The 18,576-nt window shown below is 43.1% G+C and overlaps 1 protein-coding gene across 1 annotated transcript; it reads right to left on the bottom strand.

The window, feature by feature from the left end:
• Window positions 1–650: 650 nt before the first annotated feature.
• Window positions 651–18,547, bottom strand: LOC106562580 (TNF receptor-associated factor 6). Its single transcript, XM_045708172.2, has 8 exons — window positions 18,394–18,547; window positions 17,248–17,561; window positions 15,711–15,861; window positions 15,441–15,599; window positions 15,092–15,163; window positions 8,717–8,794; window positions 8,148–8,432; window positions 651–8,034 (listed from the first exon to the last, which is right to left on the bottom strand). The coding sequence occupies exons 2-8, from the start codon at window positions 17,559–17,561 to the stop codon at window positions 7,438–7,440; spliced, it is 1,656 nt and encodes a 551-aa protein (XP_045564128.1). The 5' UTR covers window positions 18,394–18,547; the 3' UTR covers window positions 651–7,437.
• Window positions 18,548–18,576: the final 29 nt, after the last annotated feature.

Genomic DNA, 18,576 nt, shown 5'->3' with positions numbered 1-18,576 from the left:
GTAGATAGGCATGTTAGTTTCTACTTCCTGTATATAGCCATGTTGTCACGGATCCCTCCGGAACTGCTGATTAAGCACACCTGGTGCCCATTTCCCAATGATTAGTAATTGTATAAGTGTGCCCTTTGGTTCGCCATTGGACAATGTCCGTTGGTTGTGTGAGTACCTGTGCTGTGTTGTTTTTCGTACCGTGTGTATTGCGCAGATGTTTACGGGTCTCGTCCAGTGTGGAATCATTGTGGGCCCCGTGTATTTATTCAAGGTACTCCTCGCTCTTTTGTTTGGGTTTCAACACTGTTTTGTATACGTGTTTGTTTGGTCTTCGTCCCCTGTGCCTTTACATGGCACGCTGTAAATTTGGGTAAATAAAAAAACATATTACGCATTCCTGCGCCTGTCTCCCGGTCCCTTTATACCAACGTGACACGTTAGTTTCTATTTCCTGTATATAGCCATGCTATTGTTATTCGTTATTCACTGTGTATTTATTCCTCAAATCACTATTTCTATTTAATCCTTTATCTTTAACTCTGCGGTGTTGGTAAAGGACGAGTCAGGAAGCATTTCACTCTTAGTCTACACCTGTTGTTTACAAAGCATGTGACAAATACAATTTGATTTGGTTAGTGCATTGCAGCTCAGTACGAATCTCATTTGCTAGATTTATTTATTTAACCTTTATTTAACTAGGCAAGTCAGTTAAGAACAAATTCTTATTTACAATGACGGCCTACCAAAAGGCCTCCTGCGGTGACGGGAGCTGGGATTAAAAATAAAAAATATAGGACAAAACAAACATCACGACAAGAGAGACAACACTACATTAAGAGAGACCTAAGACAACAACATAGCAAGTCAGCAACACATGACAACACAGCATGGTAGCAACACAAATTGACAACAACATGGCAGCAACACAACATGGCAGCAGCACAAAATATGGTACAAACATTATTGGGCACAGACAACAGCACAAAGGGCAAGAAGGTAGAGACAACAATATATCATGCGAGTTTCCATGTTTTTGGACATTGGACATAGATGTTGGACATTCATTACTTCTCAGAGAAAGGCACACATAGATCATGCTACAGCCTAACATATTTCAAACAGGACAACATACAGCGCCTTCAGAAAGTATTCACACCCCTTGACTTTTTCCACATTTTCTTGTGTTACAGCCTGAATTTAAAATGGATTAAAATGGCCTACATACAATAACGTCAAAGTGGGATTATGTTTTTCGAACATTTTTACAAATTAATTATAAAGATATGTGTCCTTCCTAACTCAGTTGCCGCAGAGAAAGGAAACCACTCATGAATTTCACCATGAGGCCAATGGTGACTTTAAAACAGAGTTGAATGGCTGTGCTAGGAGAAAACTGAGGATGGATCAACAACACTGTAGTTATTCCACAATACTAACCTAACTGACAGAGTGAAAAGAAGGAAGCCTGTACCGAGTAAAAATATTCCAAAACATGCTTCCTGATTGCAACAAGGCACTAATGTCATACTGCAAAAAATGTGGCAAAGCAATTCAATTTTTTCCCTGAATACTAAGTGTTATGTTTTGGGCAAATCTAATACAACACATTACTAAGTACCACTCCATATTTTCAACCACAGTGGCTGCTGCATCATGTTTTTCAGGATAAAAATTGATGGAATGGAAATATGCACAGGCAAAATCCTAGAGGAAAACCTGGTTCAGTCTGCTTTCCACCAGATAATGGGAGTTTAATTCATCTTTCAGCAGGACAATAACCTAACACATATGACAAAACTACACTGGAGTTGCTTACCAAGAAGACCGGGAATGTTCCCGAGTGGCCGAGTTACAGTTTTGACTTCATCAAATTGAAAATCTATGGCAAGACCTGAAAATGGTTGTCTAGCAATGATCAACAACCAATTTGACAGAGCTTGGAAGAATTTAGAAAATAATAAATGGGCAAATGTTGCACAATCCAGGTGAGTAAAGCTCTGAGACTTACCCAGAAACACTCACAGCTGTAATCACTGCCAAAGGTGCTTCTATAAAGTATTGACTCAGGGGTGTGAATACTTATGTACATTAGATATTTCTGTATTTAGTTTGCAATACATTTAAAAACAAACAAAAAAAAATCATTATGTGGTATTGTGTGTGAGGAAAACAAATCTACTTGATCTATTTTGAATTCAGGCTGTAACAACAAAATGTGGAATAAGTGGTATGAATACTTTCTGAAGGCCCTGTACTGTAGAGATGACTGATCTATGTAGACTGCAGAGACAGATTTGCAGCTTTTTAAATTGATTTTAAACAAAACACAGTAAGGCATACATGTCCACACAAATATATTCGACTTATTCCACAAGAAACAATCAAAAGTCCAGTGGGATTTAACAGATGAGAGTAAGCTATCCATTCTGGTGAGTGAGGAAGTCTCTATAGCCTCATCCAATTGTCAATTGTAGCTACTGTATGATGCGGTACGGTCAACAATCTTCATCCATTGATGTGATGTAAGGCCACAAAATAAAGACAGACACAGGGAGAACATTTATCTCCACTGCTCTGCTAACAACGCCACAGACACAGGGAGAACATTTCTTATCTCCACTGCTCTGTTAATAACGCCACAGACACAGGGAGAACATTTATTATGACTCTGCTCAACAGTCTTGAGTCTTTCTTGGCAACAGAAGGCATTGATCTAATTCCAAACGGATAACTCACTCCGTCCTCTCCCTGGGCCCTGGTTGACTTCCGTTTTTGGGTATGAATGGACGTTAATTGTTAGGAATGTAATCATGCCACTTGTTGACACAAGCACCTACAGTAACTTTGACGCAAGAGCACTTTTTTCCCCTGTTGAGCAATACACAAAGCAAAGCGTAGTTTTTGTCAGTACCAATGACTGTGTTTACATTGGTTCAGTATCCTATGGAAAGAGTATGCTAACTGGTGGGTACACCGTAGACCCCTTATACATGATGCTGAATAAATGTGTTATGATACTGTAACATTCATGAAGGTGTCACGACTGGTTTCATAAATGTCTTATGAATGCCTTATGTATACCCAGTGGTGGAAAAAGTACTCAATTGTCATACTTGAGTATAAGTAAAGATATCTTAATAGAAAATGACTCAAGTAAAAGTGAAAGTCACCCACTAAAATACTACTTGATTAAAAGTCAAAGTATTTGGTTTAAAATGTACTTAAATACCGTGGTGTAAAAAGTAGTCAATTCTGATATTTTTAAATAATTAACAAAAATTCGAAAGTAAATGCTACACATCAAATTTCTTATATTAAAGCAGACGGCACCATTTTCTTGTTTGTTGTTTTCATTTACGGACAGAAGGCACACTCCAACATCATTTACAAACAAAGTATTTGTGTTTGGTGAGTCCACCAGATCAGAGGCAGTAGGGATGACAATGCGTTATATCCAATTTGTACTCCTTCGTCTATTACTAATAGGGATAGACCAAATGGTGCAGTTCTATGCAATCTGATAGCCATACCAACTATATCAGTATCAACCATCAGACAGGGCCTGCAACCATCTATTGAACGTAGCTTGTTTGAGTTAGAGTTGGACTTGGGTTGATGCATCTGAACAATAGGAGTTTATTCCTAATCTGGATTACATCAAGATCTGGGCTATGCAGGTGAATCCCGATAATCTGGTATTGATTGAAACTGCCCATTGCCAGGGCCTCCCGGGTGGCACAGCAGTCTAAGGCACTGCATCGCAGTGAGGTGTCACTACAGACCCGGGTTTGATCCCAGGCTGTATCACAACCGGCCGTGACCGGAGTCCCATAAGGCGGAGCACAATTGGCCCAGTGTCATCTGGGTTAGGGGAGGATTTGCCCGGGGGGGGGCTTTACTTGGCTCTAGCGACTCCTTGTGGCGGGCTGGGCGCCTGCAGGCTGACTTCAGTCGTCAGTTGGACGGTGTTTCCTCCAAGCTGGCAGGTGTTTAATTAAGCAGCATGGTTTGGCGGGTCATATTTCGGAAAACGCATGACTCGACCTTAGCCGCTCCCGAGCCCGTTGGGGAGTTGCAGCGATGAGACAAGATCGTAGTTGGAAATTACGAAATTGGGGAGAAAAGGGGGAGGGGGGGAAATAAGAAAAGAAAATCAACTGACTGTTAGAGATGTGAGACTACAACTGACTGTTAGAGATGTGAGACTACAACTGACTGTTAGAGATGTGAGACTACAACTGACTGTTAGAGATGTGAGACTACAACTGACTGTTAGAGATGTGAGACTACAACTGACTGTTAGAGATGTGAGACTACAACTGACTGTTAGAGATGTGAGACTACAACTGACTGTTAGAGATGTGAGACTACAACTAACTGTTAGAGATGTGAGACTACACAAATCTAAGCGTCATCTGAACACTAAGAGGAACTTTAAAAACTTAAGTGAACAGGCTTTTAATCTTTATTTTAGTGACTTTGATTGTATTTCAGCTATCCATCAACATGATTTAGCTTTCAGCCTTTTTGCAGATGTCTTCAATACTATTGTGGATAATCATGCTCCCTTCAAAGAATGAAGGGTTAAAGGTAGATGGAATGCCTGGTACACTCCAGAATTATCAGAAGTCATTTATAAAAGAGATGACGCTTGGGTCAAGGCCAGGAACACAGGAGTAGGCCCAGACTGGCAAGCTTTAAGCAACTGAGGAATTATTGTGCAAGACAAATCAGCAAGGCTAAATCGGATTATGCAACTGCTCTTTTGGATTGTAATGGGAACCCGTGTAAATTCTGAAAAACTGGCAAATCCCGATTTTGGCACCTGTTCTATTTACTATTTATATTAACACCATTGGTCAATCTGTTAACTTCATCTATATGTGGATGATACTATTACGTACTCTATTGCCCCGACTATTTTATTTATTTAACTAGGCAAGTCAGTTAAGAACAAATTCTAATTTACAATGACGGCCTACCAGGGAACAGTGGGTTAACTGCCTTGTTCAAGGGCAAAACGACAGATTTTTACCTTGTCAGCTTAGGGATTCGATCTAGAAACCTTCCAGTTACTAGTCCAACGCTCTAACCACTAGGCTACCGCCTCCCCTATTGATCTGGCTGTGTCAAAACTAGTCAGATTTTATAGCTATGTAGGAATCTCTTGCCAATTTAAAACTTGTGCTTAATATGGACAAAACTAAATACATGTTTTTAAACTCTCGTAAGAATGTTTCAGATGAACTACATGTTCGCTCATTAGATGGTTCTCCAATCAAACGTGTTCCCACATATAAATAATAAGGCATTTGGATTAATATGGATTTGACGTTTAAAAAAAACAGATGAGCTGGTTAAGAAGCTAAGACTTAAAGCTGTCTTTTTTCTACAGAAACCGATGGTGCCTTTCTCTCAGCAGTAGGAAGCAGATTATTCAGTCAACCTTTCTAACTGTTGATTATGGTGATTATTTATCAAAGTGCAGTTGCTACTACTCTTAAACATATGGATTCCATCTACCATAATGCCCTTCGTTGTTACAGCCCACAGATGTGATACTCATCACAACACTGCATCCTGTATCAAAAGGTTGGCTGGACTTCGCTAAAGACCCGTAGATCTCTACATTACTCCCTTTTTGTTTACAAGGCCCTACTTCATAAACGTCCGTCTTATCTAACTTAGCTTTTGAAGTATAGACACCAGAGTTGCCTAACCCGTTAACTCGACGTTCCTAGGGTCTCCACCGAGCTAGGTAAATCTGGTTTTAGCTTAAATGCACCGTATCGCCCCAAAAAATATAAATACATTTCATTTTGATGTTCTGGTGCTGTTTGAGGCAATTTAACATATTGATTGGGGACTTACTTGTGGAGGAATGTAACTTTTTCTGAATGATTTGTGATGTCTTATTAGTGCTTAACATGACTGTGTTTTGTATTGTAATATGTTCTGTATAATGTGTATATTTATATTGTATTATACAGGGCACATTTGGAAAAGAAACCTAGGTCTCATTTTCTTCCCTGTTACAATTAAGGTAAAACAAAATGATAGGTGCATGATTGGACCATATTGCTGTCCTGCATTTCCAAATGTAACGAGTACGTTTGGGTGTCAGGGAAAATGTATGGAGTAAAAAGTACATTATTTTCTTTAGAAATGTAGTGGAGTAAAAGTTGTCAAAAATATAAATAGTAAAGTACAGATACCGCCAACAACAAAAAAACATAAGTAGTAGTTAAGTATTTTTACATAAGTACTTTACACCACTGTGTATACCAACTCATTCATATGTCACTGCTTATTGTATGTCGTAACTCACAGCCATTGTTCAGGAAATCTCTTCTCCAGAAGAGGTCTTAGAGATGCCACATCATACCACATTATCCCAGACAAAAGACCCTGGTTGGAATGTTGCCCCATCTTCCTTGTATGATCCTCCAACCAGAAGACCAGTGAAATGCCAGTGATCCTGACTCTGTCATCCAGGATGTACAATAAGTTGATAGGCAGTTCTGCCTCTGGTCATCTCCCACTTACAGATGGTCCTGCCCCAGTCCTCGCTGTGTTCTGTAAAAAGCACTAAAAGGATTCATTTGATTGAGTATCTCTCTGTCCTACATCACTCTCTGTCACCTTCCTAATCTCCAACAGAAATACACTTCTGGTAACATCTTATTTGAATTGGCTTCTTTAATGCCAACATAAAGTTGACATAAACATGACTTTGAGCTTGACATAAATATCATAAACTCTAATATGTTATGATATTTAACGAGACTTTCCCGGTCTCCGCTACAAAGCGGTTACAAAGAATGATGCACTGAAACCAAAGTCATGTTTATTACAACCTAATGTAGGCATCATAAGACATTTTAAAATCCTATCTATTGGAGCAGTACAGTCGCCAGCGACACATTGCTGGATAAGTGATGGAACACAGAGCTTGGGACTAGAATGTTCTGTCTGTAAATAGATGATTGTGAGATCGGCTTTAAAGTTCTGAACCCACATTGGTTTGAATGGTGTCAGCTATTTTTTATCTTGTATTCTTTTGAACTTAACATGAATTGGGGTATTTAGAGTAATATATAGGTAGAGAACATTGAACAGAGTAAGGCTAATGTCAATAACTCAATTTTGACAAAAATGCAGATAAAACCACATAGACCCAAGCTCTCGACTTGTTACAGGAAACCTTGGTGTTAATCGCCACCAACATCCAGTCCATCACTCTCAAAAGCTACAGCAAAGAAAAGCCTTTTGGAGTTGGAGATAAAACCCACAAGTGAGCAGTACACTTTCCCATGAGGTTGGTCATGACTGAACCCAATGCAATGATCCTGTGCGATACAAGAACTCAGGAAAATGGCAAACTGATACTTTGTACTGATAACGTTGGTGGCGATTGACCTCGTCGCTTGAACGTTAAAAGGGTCCTCACAGCGAGGCCTCGGGCCCTCTGGGATGCATGGCCGCCCCCTCGCGCCTTAGGGCGGTGTCGAAGCGCGGCGTCACCTCACAGCGCACCAGCAGCGTATCGTCGTGCACAAACCCCCGCTGCTGCAGCTCCATCAGGTGCAGGAAGGTGACGTAGCCAAAGCCCTTGGGGTTCCTCTGGATGGTGGGCCTCTGGAAGGCCTGCAGGTCAGGCTTGGTCTCCATCACCTCCACATGGTGCTGGCCCTCAGGCCCTTGGTCCAGCACGGCCAGCCGGATGGTGCCTTGGAAGGGCCACGACAGCTGCCCATCAAATTCACCCTGCATGGTGTGAACAAACAGTGAGATGTAGTTGGAGCAGCGCTGGGCCGAGGGCGTTTGGAGGTGGAGGCGCAGACACAGCTTGTAGCCCGGCCGGCCCGTGTAGAAGCCTGGGCTGTGCACCACAACGGGCTGTCCGGCAGCCTGGGTACGCAGGTAGCCTGAGAAGCCCTCCAAGGGCCACACGTACACGCCCTGGCACTGCTTGGCCTCCAGCTCCTTTAGGTTCTCCTCCAGCGAAGTGACCTTACGACGGAGCTCTGCCACCAGGCCCGCCTGGGGGATAATGAAATAGAAAACAAAAATGGTAATTTAGTTATAGACGTTTATATTCAAACAAGTGAATTCAACATCACAAATGAGAAAGAATGAATTTGCATCTGTTCCACCTGAATGCTCAGCTCACGTAGCTGGTGGTCCTGCCGCACTAGACGGCCCTCCAGCTGCTGGGTGGTCTCCCGCATGGTCTGCAGTTCCCCGCAGCACTGGCAGGGGGCGCCACTGCTGCTAGCTCCTGCTTGTGCCCCCTGCTCTGCAGCGGCAGCCCCTCGGTTCTCAGAAGGTGGTGGCTGGGTGTACCCGGTAAGGCTGTGCCTGTGCAGGTACTCAGCCATGCAGCGCATGTGCATCTGAGTGAACTCCTGCATGTGCTGCGCCAGGTCATTGCGCTGCATCTGAAATAGCACAAAGACTTTAAAAGAGCCACTGTGTTGAACCAAAGTTGGAAGTGGTAGCCTTGTCCGGTTTAAAAACCCTCTTTTGTTAGACCTGAAAGTATTGGCTGGATGGGAGTAGATGTGGAAACTCTACCTAGTCCTGCCAGAGGCCACGAGAAGTGGATCTTGGGTATCTCGGCCTTGGGTTATGGTGTTTGTTTTAGACAAGGCAAAGTAGTCACAGAACATAGGTGGTAAATGACTCAGAATGTGTTGAGGTTGACTCAACCTCAGTGGCCTACCATCTCTCGACATCCAAAAGTGCTGAAGGTACAGGCGATCGGAGCCTTCGGACAGTCTGTGTCATAGTGAGATTCCAACTGAAACAAAAACAGGCACACCAAAGTTAATCCACCACTGAGTCAGATCCTACATCGCGTGACCAGTAAAGAAGCTTGTTACAAAGAGATACTTTTTCCAGAGGACCAACATTGCAGTCCATTGCCACCAAGCAACGTTTAGCAGTCCACAACCATTCATGAACGATTGAGATAAACATAGGTTTGTGTGGGCTGCAAGCAGATGTGACCTGGACCAAAATTTGCCCGCGAGCCACACGTTGTAGACTCCCGCTCTACACCACGTATCATCATCATCTCATAGGTTTAGTAATCAGGACTACTGCTCTACCACCACCACCATCATCTCATAGGTTTAGTAATCAGGACTACTGCTCTACCACCACCATCATCTCATAGGTTTAGTAATCATGACTACTGCTCTACCACCATCATCATCATCTCATAGGTTTAGTAATCAGGACTACTGCTCTACCACCACCACCATCATCTCATAGGTTTAGTAATCAGGACTACTGCTCTACCACCACCATCTCATAGGTTTAGTAATCAGGACTACTGCTCTACCACCACCACCACCACCATCTCATAGGTTTAGTAATCAGGACTACTGCTCTACCACCATCATCATCTCATAGGTTTAGTAATCAGGACTACTGCTCTACCACCACCATCATCTCATAGGTTTAGTAATCAGGACTACTGCTCTACCACCACCACCACCACCATCTCATAGGTTTAGTAATCAGGACTACTGCTCTACCACCATCATCATCTCATAGGTTTAGTAATCAGGACTACTGCTCTACCACCACCATCATCTCATAGGTTTAGTAATCAGGACTACTGCTCTACCACCACCACCACCATCTCATAGGTTTAGTAATCAGGACTACTGCTCTACCACCACCATCATCTCATAGGTTTAGTAATCAGGACTACTGCTCTACCACCACCACCATCTCATAGGTTTAGTAATCAGGACTACTGCTCTACCACCACCACCATCATCATCTCATAGGTTTAGTAATCAGGACTACTGCTCTCCACCACCACCATCATCTCATAGGTTTAGTAATCAGGACTACTGCTCTACCACCACCATCATCTCATAGGTTTAGTAATCATGACTACTGCTCTACCACCATCATCATCATCTCATAGGTTTAGTAATCAGGACTACTGCTCTACCACCACCACCATCATCTCATAGGTTTAGTAATCAGGACTACTGCTCTACCACCACCATCTCATAGGTTTAGTAATCAGGACTACTGCTCTACCACCACCACCACCACCATCTCATAGGTTTAGTAATCAGGACTACTGCTCTACCACCATCATCATCTCATAGGTTTAGTAATCAGGACTACTGCTCTACCACCATCATCATCATCTCATAGGTTTAGTAATCAGGACTACTGCTCTACCACCACCATCATCTCATAGGTTTAGTAATCAGGACTACTGCTCTACCACCATCATCATCATCTCATAGGTTTAGTAATCAGGACTACTGCTCTACCACCATCATCATCATCTCATAGGTTTAGTAATCAGGACTACTGCTCTACCACCAGCATCATCTCATAGGTTTAGTAATCAGGACTACTGCTCTACCACCACCACCACCATCTCATAGGTTTAGTAATCAGGACTACTGCTCTACCACCACCATCATCTCATAGGTTTAGTAATCAGGACTACTGCTCTACCACCACCACCATCATCATCATCTCATAGGTTTAGTAATCAGGACTACTGCTCTACCACCATCATCATCATCTCATAGGTTTAGTAATCAGGACTACTGCTCTACCACCACCATCATCATCTCATAGGTTTAGTAATCAGGACTACTGCTCTACCACCACCATCATCATCATCATCTCATAGGTTTAGTAATCAGGACTACTGCTCTACCACCATCATCATCATCTCATAGGTTTAGTAATCAGGACTACTGCTCTACCACCACCACCATCATCATCTCATAGGTTTAGTAATCAGGACTACTGCTCTCCACCACCATCATCATCTCATAGGTTTAGTAATCAGGACTACTGCTCTACATTACCACCACGATCATCATCTCATAGGTTTAGTAATCAGGACTACTGCTCTACCACCACCATCATCATCTCATAGGTTTAGTAATCAGGACTACTGCTCTACCACCACCATCATCTCCTCATAGGTTTAGTAATCAGGACTACTGCTCTACATTACCACCACCATCTCATAGGTTTAGTAATCAGGACTACTGCTCTACCACCACCACCATCATCATCTCATAGGTTTAGTAATCAGGACTACTGCTCTACCACCACCATCATCATCTCATAGGTTTAGTAATCAGGACTACTGCTCTACCACCACCATCATCTCCTCGTAGGTTTAGTAATCAGGACTACTGCTCTACCACCACCATCATCATCTCATAGGTTTAGTAATCAGGACTACTGCTCTACCACCACCATCATCATCTCATAGGTTTAGTAATCAGGACTACTGCTCTACCACCACCATCATCATCATTTCATAGGTTTAGTAATCACGACTACTGCTCTACCACCACCATCATCTCATAGGTTTAGCAATCAGGACGACTGCTCTACACCACCACCATCATCTCATAGGTTTAGTAATCAGGACTACTGCTCTACCACCACCACCATCATCTCATAGGTTTAGTAATCAGGACTACTGCTCTACCACCACCATCATCTCATAGGTTTAGTAATCAGGACTACTGCTCTACCACCACCATCATCATCATCTCATAGGTTTAGTAATCAGGACTACTGCTCTACCACCACCATCATCATCATCTCATAGGTTTAGTAATCAGGACTACTGCTCTACCACCACCATCATCTCATAGGTTTAGTAATAAGGACTACTGCTCTACCACCACCATCATCTCATAGGTTTAGTAATCAGGACTACTGCTCTACCACCACCACCATCATCTCATAGGTTTAATAATGAGGACTACTGCACTACCACCACCATCTCATAGGTTTAGTAATCAGGACTACTGCTCTACATTACCACCACCACCACCACCACCATCTCATAGGTTTAGTAATCAGGACTACTGCTCTACCACCAGCACCATCTCATAGGTTTAGTAATCAGGACTACTGCTCTACCACCACCACCACCACCATCTCATAGGTTTAGTAATCAGGACTACTGCTCTACCACCACCACCATCTCATAGGTTTAGTAATCAGGACTACTGCTCTACCACCACCATCATCATCTCATAGGTTTAGTAATCAGAACTACTGCTCTACCACCACCATCATCTCATAGGTTTAGTAATCAGGACTACTGCTCTACCACCACCACCATCTCATAGGTTTAGTAATCAGGACTACTGCTCTACCACCACCATCATCATCTCATAGGTTTAGTAATCAGAACTACTGCTCTACCACCACCATCTCATAGGTTTAGTAATCAGGACTACTGCTCTACCACAATCATCTCATAGGTTTAGTAATCAGGACTACTGCTCTACCACCACCACCATCATCTCCTCATAGGTTTAGTAATCAGGACTACTGCTCTACCACCACCACCATCATCATCTCATAGGTTTAGTAATCAGGACTACTGCTCTACCACCACCATCATCATTTCATAGGTTTAGTAATCAGGACTACTGCTCTACCACCACCACCATCTCATAGGTTTAGTAATCAGGACTACTGCTCTACCACCACCATCATCATCATCATCATCTCATAGGTTTAGTAATCAGGACTACTGCTCTACCACCACCATCATCATCATCATCTCATAGGTTTAGTAATGAGGACTACTGCTCTACACCACCACCACCACCATCTCATAGGTTTAGTAATCAGGACTACTGCTCTACCACCACCATCATCATCATCATCATCTCATAGGTTTAGTAATCAGGACTACTGCTCTACCACCACCATCATCATCATCATCTCATAGGTTTAGTAATGAGGACTACTGCTCTACCACCACCACCATCATCATCATCATCTCATAGGTTTAGTAATCAGGACTACTGCTCTACCACCACCATCATCTCATAGGTTTAGTAATGAGGACTACTGCTCTACATTACCACCATGATCATCATCTCATAGGTTTAGTAATCATGACTACTGCTCTACCACCACCATCATCTCATAGGTTTAGTAATCAGGACTACTGCTTTACCACCACCACCATCTCATAGGTTTAGTAATCAGGACTACTGCTCTACATTACCACCACCACCACCATCTCATAGGTTTAGTAATCAGGACTACTGCTCTACCACCAGCATCATCTCATAGGTTTAGTAATCAGGACTACTGCTCTCCACCACCATCATCATCTCATAGGTTTAGTAATCAGGACTACTGCTCTACCACCACCACCATCTCATAGGTTTAGTAATCAGGACTACTGCTCTACCACCACCACCACCATCTCATAGGTTTAGTAATCAGGACAACTGCTCTACCACCACCACCACCATCTCATAGGTTTAGTAATCAGGACTACTGCTCTACCACCACCACCACCATCTCATAGGTTTAGTAATCAGGACTACTGCTCTACCACCACCACCATCATCTCATAGGTTTAGTAATCAGGACTACTGCTCTACCACCACCATCATCTCATAGGTTTAGTAATCAGGACTACTGCTCCACCACCACCATCATCTCATAGGTTTAGTAATCAGGACTACTGCTCTACCACCACCATCATCTCATAGGTTTAGTAATCAGGACTACTGCTCTACCACCACCATCATCTCATAGGTTTAGTAATCAGGACTACTGCTCTACCACCACCATCATCATCTCATAGGTTTAGTAATCAGGACTACTGCTCTACCACCACCATCATCTCATAGGTTTAGTAATCAGGACTACTGCTCTACCACCACCCTCATCTCATAGGTTTAGTAATCAGGACTACTGCTCTACCACCACCACCATCATCTCATAGGTTTAGTAATCAGGACTACTGCTCTACCACCACCACCATCATCTCATAGGTTTAGTAATCAGGACTACTGCTCTACCACCACCACCATCATCTCATAGGTTTAGTAATCAGGACTACTGCTCTACCACCACCATCATCATCTCATAGGTTTAGTAATCAGGACTACTGCTCTACCACCACCACCATCATCTCATAGGTTTAGTAATCAGGACTACTGCTCTACCACCACCATCATCATCATCATCTCATAGGTTTAGTAATCAGGACTACTGCTCTACCACCACCATCATCATCATCTCATAGGTTTAGTAATCAGGACTACTGCTCTACCACCACCATCATCTCATAGGTTTAGTAATCAGGACTACTGCTCTACCACCACCACCACCATCTCATAGGTTTAGTAATCAGGACTACTGCTCTACCACCATCATCATCTCATAGGTTTAGTAATCAGGACTACTGCTCTACCACCACCATCATCATCTCATAGGTTTAGTAATCAGGACTACTGCTCTACCACCACCACCATCATCTCATAGGTTTAGTAATCAGGACTACTGCTCTACCACCACCACCATCTCATAGGTTTAGTAATCAGGACTACTGCTCTACCACCACCATCATCATCATCTCATAGGTTTAGTAATCAGGACTACTGCTCTACCACCACCATCATCATCATCTCATAGGTTTAGTAATCAGGACTACTGCTCTACCACCACCATCATCATCATCTCATAGGTTTAGTAATCAGGACTACTGCTCTACCACCACCACCACCATCTCATAGGTTTAGTAATCAGGACTACTGCTCTACCACCACCACCACCATCTCATAGGTTTAGTAATCAGGACTACTGCTCTACCACCACCACCACCATCTCATAGGTTTAGTAATCAGGACTACTGCTCTACCACCACCATCATCATCATCTCATAGGTTTAGTAATCAGGACTACTGCTCTACCACCACCATCATCATCATCTCATAGGTTTAGTAATCAGGACTACTGCTCTACACCACCACCATCATCTCATAGGTTTAGTAATCAGGACTACTGCTCTACCACCACCATCATCTCATAGGTTTAGTAATCAGGACTACTGCTCTACCACCACCACCATCATCTCATAGGTTTAGTAATCAGGACTACTGCTCTACCACCACCATCATCTCATAGGTTTAGTAATCAGGACTACTGCTCTCCACCACCATCATCATCTCATAGGTTTAGTAATCAGGACTACTGCTCTACCACCATCATCTCATAGGTTTAGTAATCAGCTATATCTAAACGGCAGCCATCAGGTCTCCATCCCCACCTGGTCTCTGATGAGCTCCATACCGCAGTACTGACACACCACGTTGGCAAAGGGACACAGCGACTCATGAATCTGAGGACACAACAAAAACAGACAATGTTCAAAAGGCTGTCACATGACCACCTTCAGAAATAACAGACAGTCTATCCACTTTTTCAGTGAACATTAAAGGGGAGCTCAAATGGAGAATGAATACAGTTTCTTACTGACTGAGAACATGGTCACATTTTCTTTGAAAGCGCTGTGCTGCTAGCGAAGCTAACAGAGGCGGTGCAACCAGTATTCAATCCCATTAATCTTTATTTATTCAGGATAGTGCACTCAGCATGAACAAGTTGGTGATGCTTACCTTGCTGTCCTCGTAAACAAAGCTCTCTACACAGTCGGGACAGGACACAGGTCTCCGCTGGCAGTGTTGGCTTTGGTGCATCTCCAGCTGGCTCTTCCACACCGCGTCCTGGCACTGCGGGCACGGCACGGTGGCAAACTCACATTTGGTAACATGGCCCTGGCAGGGTGAGATGGCAGAGTGAGCTAATCATTTGGTTTCAACATGGCAACACGGTTGTAGTGACATGAACTAAGGTGTCAGCCATTGTCTGTGGAGAAGGATGCCTACATCCAGACGGCGAAGCTCCATTTTGTCAGTGCAGCCTACGTTGGTGCAGCGGACCGTTAGGGAGAGGATCTCCCGCTTGGCAAAGTTATCTGGGAACAGCTGGTCTTCCCGTAGTACCTCGTTATCCACTGGACACCTCTGCCCTGTATCACTGGGGGGAAAAGAAAGAAAGAGAGAGATCAGTATGATGCTTGGGACCAGGGTTTCATTCATTAAATCAACAGGATAAACTATTTTAAAATGGAGGTAGGCCCTACTACCTGAACTTGTCCAATGAGAAGGCTCCTTTTTGAGATCACTTACTACCATTATCCTTTGAGGACTATTCATTTGAAGAAAGTGTACATGTATTCATCATCATCTTGTCAAAAGGGACATACAAATACGTGTCATTCAGCAAATTCAGAAAAGAGCAGCAATGATAAACACAGAATACAAACATCCCAACAGTGCAGCAATAAAGATGTTAGCTTGGTACTGTAATTGTGAGGAAGTGAAGGTAGTGACAGAGAGAACTATGGCCTCCAAATCTTCCAGAATATGGCCAATCATTTACCCAGTAAGTCAGTAACCCCAGAGGCTGTCATTGCGCACCAAATCAGTGAATGACTGACAGTCATCGATAATCCCAACTGTTATGTCATTTGGCTGTTGTAATGCATATGATGTATAGAGATGTTCTGCATTATAGAATCACCTGCATTGCCCATCTTATCTGGTGGCCAACAAAAATCCTTTGAGAGTTGAATATTGACAGGCACACGACTACGACCTCTTCAGGAGTTAAAGCAAAAACTTGAGTCGATCTCAGACTGGCGTGAAAACATTTTTTGGCTCCAGCGCCACATCGGGATTTCAAAACTCTATGGAGGGCCACACAGATCTTTTTATGACGGATTTGTTTGTCAAAATCGATATGAGGGCCAGAAAAAGGGCATTTATATGAAAATATAGGTCTATTGTTATTTCTACATACTCTCTCGTTTTAGATGTTCCTGTGACCTGCAGGGTTTTTTTTAACCCAAAATAAACCTCATGCGTCATCCATATGACAGAAATGCGGCGCGGCGACAGCCATTGGCTAACCCCGGCACATTGACACGGATGTTGTACTGCTGTAATAGTAAGGTTGATTCATGAAATAAATAAATGACCTTTAACCCCTGCGTCTCTCATTAGAGGAGCTGTGAATAAAAAAAGCACCATAGTTCAGTTCTCTGTCCTCAACAACTTTAATGTTGACAATAAACACGCAGAGATAAAAAAAGCACCATAGTTCAGTTCTCTGTCCTAAACAACTTTAATGTTGACAATAAACACGCAGAGATAAAAAAAGCCCCATAGTTCAGTTCTCTGTCCTAAACAACTTTAATGTTGACAATAAACATGCAGAGATAATTGTGGTTGCAGGGGTAAAGGAATAAGCAAATATTGTTATTTAAATCCTGGAGGGTATTTCCCAAAGCAGGATACAAGAAGTTAGATAACTAACATTTAAATATATTATTATGTAAGTATGAGTACCAGGGAGGCTTACCGGATGGACTTCTCGATGCAGCTGCGGCAGAAGCGATGGCCGCACGGCGTCTGCACGGCTGCCCTCAGGGCCATGAGGCAGATGGGGCACTCGTACTTGCTCTCCAGCGGAGGGTCGAACTCCACGTCGTAGCCTTGCAGTGGGGCGCCGCCCTGTAGGCTGGTGGGGGTACTCTCCGTGGGGCTCAGCACAGAGTCGTTGCCCTCTTTCTCCAGCATGGCCAGCGCACAGTTGGACAGCTGTGACGCGGCCGCCCCACCACAACACCCTTCATCATTCTCCAGGCTGCTCTTATCACTCTCAAAGCAGGACATCTACACAGGGCGGAGAGAAAAGTGGAGAAAAAGACATACGAGCGAGAGCAATGACCATTACCCCTCCACAGGTATTCACAAAGTGTTTTATTACACAGAAAAATATGCCTTCTGTGGAAATCACTGGGCTATGTTTCTCAGACGGTTGGAATGTTTCCTTCTTGAAATGTGTGTCATCAGTTCCACTTGAACTCAACTGTCTCCTGAGCTCTGTTCTCAGATCAGCCCGAGATAAGAAACTTCATAATGACTGAACATGACTCAGGGGACCAAAGGTAAGGATATGCCACAAAGGAGACAATACCTAGCGAACATCCTCAATTCAATGCCTTTGCGTTAGCCAATTGACATGGTGGTTACAGTCTGAAACGACATTAATTTACCTATATAGGGCTATAAATTATCTTGCGAACTTAGAAACTAGCGATCTGGGTTGCTAGCTTGTCAGGTCAGGGGCACAATGGGCGGGGGAATCTCAGTTCCTCATGCATTTCAAGCAAAGTAGCTAGATAGCTAATATTTCACATAGTATGTCAATATCTGTAAACAACAAAACCTGTCTGATCTCGTGGTAACATAAGTGGTTAGCTGTTTAATATCCGAAGCTCAAATATGAGAAGACAAGTTCAAAAGTAAGTAATAATCACAGTCACTGCACAACAAGTTAACGTTAGCTGGCTAGCGGTGTGGTAGCGACGATGCTGACACGGAACTTCGAAGTTCTTCAGATGACATTTCAACAAACTAAACACTGTAACAACCACATGTAAGCATGATTCATATATTAGTCGATGGTGTTGGAATATTTGACAATATGCGTGTTAATGCTTACCGTAGCCTTGAAAGTACATCAGTTTTCTTGACTGACTCTCCGTAGCTAATTAATTACTTCCTGCATTTTCATCGCTCTTCTTCTCTGCCTCGTTGGTGGTTTATGCTGGGTGGCAAAGGATAAGTAGGACATTACCGCCACTGGCTGGACGGGGTGAAAATAAAAACACGTTTTAATTTTATT

This window comes from Salmo salar, chromosome 26 (genome assembly GCF_965601325.2).
Source record: "Salmo salar chromosome 26, fSalSal1, whole genome shotgun sequence".
NCBI lineage: Eukaryota > Metazoa > Chordata > Actinopteri > Salmoniformes > Salmonidae > Salmo > Salmo salar.
Note: the sequence above shows the minus strand (reverse complement) of the source record. Positions and strands in the feature narration are given on the sequence as shown.